Genomic DNA, 12,399 nt, shown 5'->3' with positions numbered 1-12,399 from the left:
CGAAACCCGGATTCCGGATTCTCCCTTCCTCCGTCTCCTACCCAGATTGATTTATTATTAAAATAATAATGCTGCAATCTGATTGGTCCGCCACAGGGGAACACGGCAATCGGTAGCAGAAGATCTGAGTTGCTCTTCCTTGATGTCTCTTTTTAATTTGTATTTTTTTTTTCAATTATATTACGTTGAACCCTCTAACTATTAATTAATGAAAATTATAACTTATATAATCCCATCTATCCACCATAAGGGTATATATTAATTAATTAATTAGAATATATATATATATATATATATATATATATATATATATATATATATATGTGTGCAATTCGATTGAGATTAGATTTCTCTGCTAGCTCCATATATGTATATATATAACATCGATCCAACTCTGTCTGTCTGCAATGGGCGTACTTACATTAGATAGAATAATAATCACTAATGCAAGCAATTTGATTTAGATTAATACTCCATAACAACATCCAAATCCAATCCTATGGTAGACTTTTTGCAATTACATTATTGAGATTATTCCATAACATACTACTACTACTACATTAATTGATTCAATAGAGAGAGATATAATTAATTACGTACGTACTCCTCCAGAAATGATCCAATATCTTTATGCTCGATCGATCGATCGATCAGCTAATAACTCTACAAATGAAGCTAATTCTTCAACCATGGTCTGCTTGCTTAATTATATGTGGGTATTCCCCTAATTCGATCTGCTGGCTTCACCCTCATTATAATCATAACATCATCATCATTAATCCCCCCCCTACAACTCTCTTCTTCTTCTTCTTCTTCTTTTGTGTCCAAAATTCACGATCAATAATTAGCTTCTCCTCCTCCATGAGGAATCTGGCCTCTGCAAGCTTGATTCGAACGCGCTCCTCCCTGAAAAGGTCGGCCATCCTCATCATCTTCCTCTCCTCCTCCATCTCCATCTTGAAGCGGCAAATCTCCTCTGAAACCTCTCCCGCCAGCTGTGCGCATACCCTCTCCACAGCCTCCCTCCTCTTCCTCTCCTCCGACAACTCCCTCCCCAGTTTCTTGTTATGGGATTCCAACTTCTTCCTCCATCTCCTTTCAACCTCCACCTCCTCCTTCACTACTTGATCGACCATCTTCAGCTGGGTCGATTCCATCACCGGCCGCACCTTCATGAAGGTCGACAGATCCCAGAACGAAGCTGCAATCTTTCTGGCGGAGATGGGGAGATGGAGAATGTGGATCTTGGGTAGTACAGGCTGTACAGCTGCTGGATGATGATGATTGGTACTGGGAGCTGTACCTGTATTATTATTATTATTATTATTATTATTATTATTAATAATACCAGCAGAGGAAGAAGCAAAGGGTGGGTGTGGATCGTGTTCTTCTTGGGTATTATGATTATTAGTAGTATATAATGGGTTCTCGTACATTTTCCAGGTGGGGGTTGGCAGGGTAATAGATTTTTTATGCGAGACGTAGGATAATTCCATTGTGGGATTAATATTATTGGTCTAATTCTTCTTCTTCTTCTTCTGATGTCTGTCGATGATCATCAATATCATCTCCTCATCCATTTCTAGCTAGCTAGCTGCCTTTTCTCTAAACATTTTTTTATTTTTATTTTTGTGTGTTGTGGGCTGGACCTGAATTATGGGTAGGTCCATTCCAGCTCTTCTTCTTCTTGTCCACCTGCTTTTCGTAAGTGTCAAAAGTGGATGTTTGTGATTTTATATACACATCACATGCATTTCGTTACGTGTATGTGTATGCATCTAACTATTATATATTATTGTGCCCCCATCACTCGGGAATGTGGATTAATGATGTATCAATGCTCAACTTTCTAAGGAATTGATTGAATGTCCCAAATTCTCTTAGAAGACTAATTATTTTTTCAACCTAAAGAACAAGAAGAGGAGGAGGATCATTCAACCATTTTGACCTTAAAATTCTAACTTCTAAATTTTAAAACTTTTTAATGTCATGTTTGGTTCCTCATTTTTTCAAACAACTTATTTAAAAATAATTTACATCTCTAAATCATTTTAGAAAAATCTGAAAAAATACATGGTGGTAAAAAATATTATTTTTAACAATAATAAAAAAATTTCCAAAATTTTCAAGACCCATTTGAAAAAATCATTAAATTTGTGATGTCATAACTTGAGTTTCATAACTCTAAAAATCACGAAATTAATTTGAAAGCTCCTAAAAATATTCTTAACCTCCAAAAAAAATTTAAATTTTCGGAGCACGTTTGAAAAAACGTCTATCTTTATAGTGTCATAATCGGAGTTTTATAACTCTGAAATTTCCAAACTAAATTTCTGTGTGTTCCTAAAAATATTCTCGATCAGTTCAGAAACTTTTTGGATTTTTTAATATATTTTCAAAAAAACACTCATTTTAATAGTGTCTTAAACGGAGTTATTGAAAAAAACTCCAAAGTGTTTCTAAATTGTTTTCTACCAACATTAGCAAGTAGATCTCTTATCAAACAAAACATGAATTTTCCACTTCATGCTTTGTGCTCTCACTCTTGATTGAGAAACATTTTTGTCTCTTTAATTTATTCTAATATCGTCTACAATCAATGCACTCTTGAATTTATTATAGGAAATGAATAAGATTGACTATTTTAGACGCATGTTATGATATTAACAATAGCAAAAGAGTTTTAAACTCATAACACAAGTGTAACAATCTTTCAAACATTAAAACGACCAACTATTTCAGAGTATAAACTATGCGTTTAGGATGGGCGTGTGAGCCATATCGCTGAGGTCCTTTCCTATAAGTAACCAATTACCGAAGCAAGATCCTCTTCTACCAAATGAATATGCTGTTGGGAAAAACTCTTAAAGAAGCACAAAAGAAGAAAACAAACGAAATAACACAATAACAGAATTTGATAACGGAGTTCGACCAAAATTTTGCATACGTCTCCGAGCACTAAGGCTATCAATTAATAAGAAGAAGAGATATTGGGTGCAATAAACCAAAGAGGGGAGAGTTTCTTTTATACACTAAGAAACTTCCCCAACTCCCATCATCTTTTGATTTGGGATTTATTCTAATTGTAAATATAGTTTCTTTTATATACTAAGAAACTTCTTTCACTCCCATCATCTTCCGATATGGGATTTTAATTGTGTCAAAAACAACGGATCTCTACCTTGACACAATATCCAATTACAACTCTTCATTATTAAAAAATAGTTCTTAAGTGTTTCCAATTGGCGCTCTTCAGCGCCGACTCAAACGCGGAAGATATTTACAAAATCTAAACAACTAGATTTGGTTTTTCCCATTTCTTTCATCTCGAACTCTTTACCCAATTGAGCCTTCAAATTTTCAATTTCATGTTGGCTCTTTGATGCTATCAACATATCATCAGCGTACAAGAGTAAATAGATATAAGACTCATCTTGCAGTTTGCACAAATACACACATGAACTGAATCTGCTTCTTGTGTACTTGTGCTCAATCATAAGCTTGTCAAGTCGCTTGTACCATTGTCTCTGTTGAGTTATGAAGTCTGCACTTATAATAAACTCTACATTATTAATTAGAGTTTATTGGGTTTGTATTTAGTTTTGGGCTTGGGCCTGACCAAGAGTTATTTAGGTTTATTACTTGAATGTTTACCCTATAAATATGTGATTATTAAGGGTTTACAGATATGAGACATAATTCTAGAAAATAAAGTGTGAGGCAAATACTCTGTATTCCTTATTCTTCTTCATAGTGAAATCTGGTAGCGGTTGAAGTGCACGTAGCTCAATTTGAGTGAACCACTATAAATCTGTGTATTCTTGTATTCTTTTTTCTTGCGTTTTTAAAGATTGTTTCAAGCAGATCGGATTTGGGAGATACAAATCCTAATAACTGATATCAGAGCAGCTAGGCTATATTTGAGCATTAGAAACGATAGCAAGAGATAATAGTATAGGACATGAGATTGGAAGATTCGATGACACATATTATGTCTTCTGAAGAATGCAGATTGAAGATTATCTCTATGGAAAGAAGCTCCATGTTCCTTTGAGTGAGAAACCAGAGAATATGAATGAAGCTGAATGAAAACTCCTTGATAGACAAATTTTGGGAGTTATCTGATTGACGCTAGCCAAGACGGCTGCTCACAATGTAGCAATAAAGAAGACCACCATGGGTCTGATGAAAGCTTTTTCTAAAATGTATGATAAACCATCTGCTAACAACAAGGTACATCTAATGAAAAGACTCTTTTACTTAAGAATGGTTGATGGTACTTTTGTCACTACTCATTTGAATGAATTCAATACAATTGTGAATCAATTGCTATCTGTTGAGATTGATTTTGGGGATGAAGTTAGTGCCTTGATTTTGTTAGCATCTCTACCAAATAGTTGGGAACCTATGAGGGCAGCATTTAGTAATTCAGTTGGAAATGCTAAACTGAAATTTGTTGAAGTTAGAGATCGTATTCTTGCTGAAGAGGTTTGTAAAATTGATTCTGGTGAAACGTTCAAAAGTTATACTCTGAATGTGGAAAATAGGGGCAGAGTTAATAATAGAAATTTCAACTGAGGTAAGAGTAGATCTATGTCGAAGAGCAGGAGGAGTCAATCCAAGTTTGGGCAGATATTTGAGTGCTGGAATTATGGTAAATATGGTCATTTGAAGAGGAACTGCAAAGTACCAAAGAAAAACAGTGATGATAAAAATGATGCAGCCAACGTTGTTACAAAAACTGTCACTGATGCGTTACTTTTGTCTATTGATAGCCCGATAGATTCATGGGTTTTGAACTCAGGAGCGTCTTTCCACACCACTGCCCACAAAGAATTAATGGAGAATTATGTGGCTGGAAACTGTGGGAAAGTTTATCTCGTAGATGGTGAGCCAATGTATATTATTGGTATTGGTGACATAAAATTGAAGATGACAAATGATTTTGTTTGGAAGATTAATAAGGTGAGACACATTCCAGGTTTAATACGTAATCTGATTTCTGTTACACAACTTGATGAAGAATGTCACAATTTCAGTTATGGAAATGGTGCGTGGAAGGTGACTAAATGAGCAATAGTTATTGCTCAAGGTCACAAAACTGGAACGTTATACACGACTTCAACTTGTAGAGAAACAATTGTTGTTGTAGTTGATGACTCGAAGAACAATGAGCTGTGGCATTGTAGGTTGGGCCATATGAGCAAAAAATGGATGAAAATTCTTTTGAAGAATGGACAGATTCCAGAATTGAAGTCTGTTGAACATCAATTATGTGAAAACTGCATTTTTGGAAAACAGAAACGGGTGAGTTTCTTAAAGATTAAGAAGGAGCTCAAGAAAGAAAGGCTAGAGTTGGTACACACTGATGTGTGGGGACCTGCACCTGTTTCTTCTATTGGCGGATCACAATACTATGTGACGTTTATAGATGATTCGACAAGAAAGGTATGGGTATATTTTATGAAGCATAAGTCTGAAATATTTTCTATTTTCAAGAAATGGAAGGCTTTGGTTGAAAATGAAACAAATCAGAAAGTTAAGTGCTTGAGATTCGACAACGGGGTGAATATATCAATTCAGATTTCAAAGAGTATTGTGCTGTGAATGAGATCAATATGGTGAAGACTATTCCCCGAACGCCTCAAGAGAATGGAGTAGTTGAACGAATGAATCGAACATTGAACAAGCGTGCTAGAAGCATGAGATTGCATTTAGGGGTTCCTAAACCTTTCTGGGCAGAAGCTATCAATATTTCTGTCTATTTGATAAACAGGGGACCCTCTATTCCTCTTAAATTCAGAATTCTTAAAGAAGTCCGAAGTAATAAAAAGGTAAAGCTTTCTTATTTGAAAGTGTTTGGTTGTTTATCATATGTTCATATTAATGAATTTGATAGGATCAATCTTGATCCAAAGTCTAATAAATGTTTTTTATTGGTTATAGTGATATCGAGTTTGGTTATCATTTTTGGGATAATCAAAATCGGAAGATCATTCGTAGCAGAAATGTTATCTTCAATGAACAGGTTCTTTACAAAGATTGTGTTGGGAAGACATTAAATGGTGATTCCAATCTAGAAGAGACTGGTACAGTTGATTTGAGAGATTTTTCAGTTGAATATATACCGACTGTCGAAGAAGATCAATGTGTTGTTGAAGATTAAATCGTTGAGAACGTGAACCAAAGGCAAATCAACAAACACTAGTTATACAGTTGAGAAGATCGTTAAGGAATCGAAAACCAGTCGAGAGATCGTCTCCATCTCTAAACTATATCTTGTTGACAGATAGAGGTAAACATGAATGCTATGAGGAAGCAATACAATCTGATGAATCAGTTAAGTGGGAGTCTGCAATGAAAGATGATATGGATTCTTTGATGTTAAATTAGACTTGGGAGCTCACTGAGCTACCAAATGGAAAGAAAGCACTTCACAACAAATGGATCTTCAGGAATAAAGAAGAACATGATAAAAGCATGAGGTACAAGGCAAGGTTGGTTGTGAAATGATTTCAATAAAAAGAGGGTATTGACTATAGTGAGATCTTCTCTCCAGTAGTTAAATTGATGACAATCAGAACTATTTTGAGTTTGGTTGTGAAGAAGACCTTCATCTTCAACAAATGGATGTCAAAATTTCTTTTTTTCATGGTGATTTAGATGAAGAGATTTACATGCGACAACTATAAGGATTCGAAATCAAAAGAAAAGATGAGCTTGTGTGTAAGCTTCAGAAAAGTCTGTATGGTTTTAAACAGACTCCAAGACAAGGGTACAAGAAGTTTGATAGCTTCATGAAAAGTAATAATTTTCTGAGGTGTGAAGTTGATCATTGTTGCTATATCAAGAGGTTTGATAATTCGTACATTATTCTTCTCCTCTACGTTGATGACTTGTTGATTACTGGAGCAAACTTGTATGAAATTAACAAGCTCAAGAAAGAGTTGTCTGAAAAGTTTGCAATGAATGATTTGGGTGCTACAAAACAAATCCTTGGGATGAGAATTTTCAGGGATGAAGAAGTTCTCAATCTTTCATAAGAAGAATATGTGAAGAAAGTTCTTAGCAGGTTCAACTTGTATGATGCAAAATTAGTTACTACCCCCTTAGCTAGTCACTTCAGACTATTTAAAGATTAGTCGCCTTCAACAGAGGAGGAGAAAAATTACATGGCCACTGTTCCGCATGCCTCTGCCATTGGTTGTATTATGTATGCGATAGTTTGCATAAGACCAGACATAGCACATGCAGTGGGATTTGTTAGTAGGTTCATGAGCAACCTGGGTAGACAACATTGGGAAATAATAAAGTGGATACTATGATACTTAAGAGGAAGTATGTGTCTCGCTTTGTGTTTTCGAAAGTCTATTATGGGTTTAGAAGGATATATTGATGCTGACAATGGTGGTGATGTTAATAGTAGGAAGAGCACAACATAGTACATTTATACTCTAGAAGGTACTGTAATTAGTTGAGTTTCAAAATTACAGAAGATTGTTGCTCTTTCTAGTTGTGAGGCAGAGTATGTTGCTGTGACAGAGGCTGCTAAAAAGATGATGTGGACAACCCTTTTGCAAGAATTGGGTTAAGACTACGAGAGAAGTATGTTGCAATGCGACAGTTAGAGTATTGTTCATTTGGCAAATAATTCTGTTTATCATGGCAGGACGAAGCATATACAGGTTCATTATCATTTCATCCTGCAACTTTAGAAGATGAAGTATTAGCTCTTGAGAAGATTCCCGAGAGTGAGAATTCAGCTGATATGTTGACGAAAGCTGTGACAAATGAGAAACTGAAGTTGTGTGCAACTTCAGTTGGTCTTCTTCGTTAAGGTATTAGATGGAAAACCGCTACCGATCGAGAGATGATGAAGTTAGTCTCCAAGTGGGAGATTGTTGAGTTATGGAGCCTACACTTATAATAAACTCTACATTGTTAATAAGAGTTTATTGAGTTTGTATTTGGTTTTGGGTTTGGTCCTGACCAAGAGTTATTTAAGTTTATTACCTGAATTTTTACCCTATAAATATGTGATTATTAAGGGTTTACAAATATGAGACATAATTCTAGAGAGATAAAGTGTGAGGCAAAAAAACTTTATATTCCTTATTCTTCTTCATAGTAAAATCTGGTAGCTGTTGAAGTGAACGTAGCTCAATTTGAGTGAATCACTATAAATACGTGTCTTCTTGTGTTCTTCTTTCTTGTGTTTTTTACAGATTGTTTCAAGTAGGTCAGATTTGGAAGATACAAATCTTAACAGTCTCGACGATTGATTCAACCTGTACAATGATTTGTTCAACTTGCAAACCCAATTTTCTTTATTAGTAATTTTTAATTCATCTGGTTGATAAATGTAGATTTCCTCGTTCAAATGACCGTGTTGGATTGCGGTCTTCACATCTAGTTGAGCTAACTCCAAATTCATTTGCGCTACCAAGACCAACAAAATTTAATGGAAGAGTGTTTAACAATATGAGAAAGAACCTCATTATAATCAATTTCTTCTTTTTGAGCGTAGTCTTTATCTACCAATTTTGCCTTGTAGCGAACATCAAATTTTTCGAGAAATCCTTCTTTCTTAGCAAAGATACATTTACAATCAATAGTCTTTTTCCCTTTTCATAGATGTGTCAACTTGTATGTCTCATTATTCTGAAGAAATTGTATCTCATCTTCCATAACACCTTTCCTTTTTCCATTTTCAATACTTCGACTTACTTCTGAAAAAGTGGATGGAACATCATCTACGACTAGAAGTGCATAGGCCGCCATGTCAACAAACCAACCTGTTTTTGAATAACTCGTCTTGGCCTATTCATAAAAATTGATTCACGTTGTTCTGAAGGTTATTGGGTCGGAACTTCTTCCTCATTTAACTCTTCGTCTGTCGTCGGAGAGTCACTTATAGTTAAGCTTATCTTTAACTGCTCAAACTCCACCTGTTGCGGGGTACAATCAATTTTGTCGGATGCTACCTTATTCAACATTGAATAATCATCAAAAATAACATATCTACTAATAATGGTTTCTTTGCATCCAAACACGAAAGACGATATTCTTTAACTTTCGTAGTAAATCCCATAAAAAGAGTCTTCTTTCCTCGTGGATCCAACTTTGATTCAACTAAATGATAATATATAGTAGAACCAAAAATATGCAAAAAATCATAATCAATTGCAGGTTTTCCAGACCATACCTCTAATGGAGTCTTGCCACCAAGTGCAGATGATGGTAGTCGATTTACCAAATATTTAGCGTATGACACAACTTTTGCCCAAAATTTTCTGTCTAACCCAGCATTAGACAACATACATCGAACTTTCTCCACCAATGTCTTGTTCATACGTTCCGATATTCCATTCTACTGTGGTGTTTTCTGATTATGAAGTGTCGAATTATGCCACACTCTTGACATAACTTCTGGAATGGATCATTTTTGTATTTTCCACCATTATTAGTCCGGAGAATTTAGATCTTTCTTCTTGTCTTGTCTTCAGCTTGAGTTTTCCATTTAAGAAAAATCTCAAACACTTCATCTTTGTTCTTCATAGTAAACACCCATACTCTTCTAGAAAAATCATCAATAAAAGTAACAAAATAATGTCTACCTCCAAGAGAAGGAGTCTTGCCAGGTCCCTAGACATCTGAGTGCACATAATCCAAAATACCTTTGGTGTTATGGATAGTAATGCCAAATTTTACTCTTCTTTGTTTTCATATAATACAATGTTCACAAAAATCTAATTTACAAACTTTTGTACCTTTTAACAATCCTTGTTTGACAAGAGTTTGCATATATTTCTCACCAGCATGCCCCAATCACATATACCATAGCTTTGTTGCCTCTAATTCGTTACTACTCCCGGAAGTTAATACAATTGTTGTCCCATTAACTGTACTACCTTGATAGTGATACAAATTATTAATTTTCCTGATAGGTTTCAACATCACTAGCGCTCCAGAGATTACCCTAAGAACTCCATTTTCCAATTTCACATTTAGACCTTTTGACTCTAAAGCCCCCAAAGAAATGAGATTCTTTTTCATATTCGGTATGTACCGAACATCTCTGATAATTCTGGTGGTTCCGTCATCATTTCTCAGCTTTATTGAACCTATACCTTTTATTTTATATGTACTAGCATCTCCTATGTAAACAACTCCACCATCTAGCTTCTTAAAGTCAAAGAAACACTTTCGAACTGGTGTCCTATGATAAGTGCAGACTGAGTCCAATATCCACGCCTCATAATGTGATGTTGTGTGTGACATCGATAAAGAGTATTCTGAATCTACATCACCTTTGTTTTCTGCAACATTTGAATCTTTAGAATCTTTCTCTTTCTTCTTCAACTTTGGGCAGTTAATCTTCCAATGTCCTTTCTCTCACGTCTTTGGCAACTCTACTTTCAGATCTTCCTCCTTTCTCTTTTGATTTCTTTTGTTGACGGACCCTGATCATCAATGCTTCATCTACTGTACCTAAATCATTCTTTCTTAATTCATTACTATATAAAACAAAACTTACAACATCAAAAGAAAAAATTTCCTTCCCATGAAATAACGTTGTTTCTAAGTGTTCAAATTCACCAAGAAAGGACGATAGCAACATCAAAGCAAGATCTTCATCCGCAAACTTAACATCAAGGTTTAACAGATATGCTAATAATCAATTAAACTTAGTAATATGTTCATTCATAGTAGTACATGATTAGTAATCAAACCAGAACAACTATTTCTTCATAAGGAGCTTATTCTGACCACTATTCTTAAAAAAATTGTCCTCCAATGTTTGTCATAGTTTCTGTGCAGAAGTTTCGTTCTTCACAACATACTTCCGCTCTCTAGACAGACATGATCGAATTGTTCAGCACGCCAACCGATTAATGATACTCCACTTTTTTTCTTTTATATCATTTGGTTTTCTGACCTCAATAACAACATCTAGACCCTACTGAAAAACATAATCTAGAACATCACATTGTCACATGCCGAAATGCTTAGTTCCATCAAAGATTTCCACCGCAAACTTCAAATTTGACATCGTCCAGCATGACGAAGGAGTTGACGCCTCTTTTGAAGACTCCACCATGCCAAGGGAGAACATTCGGCTCTGATATCACTTGTTGGGAAAAACCCTGACAGAAATAAAAAAAAGAAAACAAACGAAATAACACACTTACAGAATTTGATAACAAAGTTCGGTCAAAATGTTACATACGTCTCTGAGCACTAAGGCTATCAATTAATAAGAAAAAGAGATATAAATATTGGGTGCAATAAATCAAATAGGGAAGAGTTTCTTTTATATACCAAGAAACTTTCTCAACTCTAATCATCTTCTGATGTGGGATTTATTCTAATTGTGAATATAGTTTCTTTTATATATTAAAAAACTTTTTTCATTCTCATCATCTTCCTATGTGGGATTTTAATTGTGCTAAAAACAATATATGCTCCTTTTGTCTTATCTCACAAGGGGAGGGGCAATATGATAAATAAATGAAAAATGTTTTCATTTATTTACCATATTGCCCCTCCCCTTGTGAGAAGAATAGTGAGAGCATATTCATTTGGTAGCAGAGGATCTCAAGGGCCAATTACCAAACCCATAAGACAAATACTTCGATTTTCTTTCCTTAGCTTCTTTGAGAAACAAACTAAAGTGACAATTCTAAAGTCAATTAGATGTATGGACCAATTAATAAATTGGTCCTAGATAACTCTATTTTCAATTTCTTATCTCACTTCCAGACGAGACAACTCTAAAGATTCTCTCGTTTCAGTTTATAAAAAAAAACAGATATCAGTTCAGTTTTTTTTGGTACCCGAACCAATCGGTTCCAACTCAAAATTATTGGGAATCGAAAATCAAACAAATTATTTGGATCTGTTCGGTAGTCCAAAGTATTCTTTCAGCTTCAAACCAATACCTGTTTCACATCACAATTATTTATTAAAACATTAGTATTATTATTAAACTCGGTGCCCGTGATGATCACATATCATATGTACCTAAATAAACCTGTTAATAAGGATTGAAGAAGAATGACCATTCTGTCCCATTCAACACAATTAATTAAGGAAATATATATCATGGACAGGGAGAGTTATTGCATGCCTCTAATATTGTTATTATTATTAATATTTCCTGGAGATGTTTGATTGTAGAGGTTCCGTAGGCCAGGCAGTTGGAGAAAGACAGGAGTGTGTAGTGTACTGATCATCAGTCTCGTTTTGGACGGACGGACGTAGCTAGGCATCGAATCGCTTCGCCAGTCATTTTATAAATAAATAGTAAACGGTATCTTGGTTCTTGGACCTGACCTAGTGACCTGATCTATCTTTTTTTGAACAAATAAAGAAAGTTCCCCCATCTTGTAGTACATA

The 12,399-nt window shown here is 35.0% G+C and overlaps 1 protein-coding gene across 1 annotated transcript; it reads right to left on the bottom strand.

Moving 5' to 3' along the window:
* Window positions 1-586: 586 nt before the first annotated feature.
* LOC124940370 (calponin homology domain-containing protein DDB_G0272472-like) lies at window positions 587-1,640 on the bottom strand. Its single transcript, XM_047480882.1, has one exon. It carries the CDS (start codon window positions 1,494-1,496, stop codon window positions 759-761), a length of 738 nt encoding a protein of 245 aa, XP_047336838.1. The 5' UTR covers window positions 1,497-1,640; the 3' UTR covers window positions 587-758.
* Window positions 1,641-12,399: the final 10,759 nt, after the last annotated feature.

This window comes from Impatiens glandulifera, chromosome 5 (assembly GCF_907164915.1).
Source record: "Impatiens glandulifera chromosome 5, dImpGla2.1, whole genome shotgun sequence".
Taxonomy (NCBI): Eukaryota; Viridiplantae; Streptophyta; class Magnoliopsida; order Ericales; family Balsaminaceae; genus Impatiens; species Impatiens glandulifera.
The sequence above is the reverse complement of the archived record's forward strand: the minus strand, read 5'-3'. Positions and strand labels throughout refer to the sequence as shown.

Bases quoted from the DNA above. Each gene is read 5' to 3' on its own strand.
- LOC124940370 (XM_047480882.1), bottom strand. From the start codon at position 1,496: ATGGAATTATCCTACGTCTCGCATAAAAAATCTATTACCCTGCCAACC.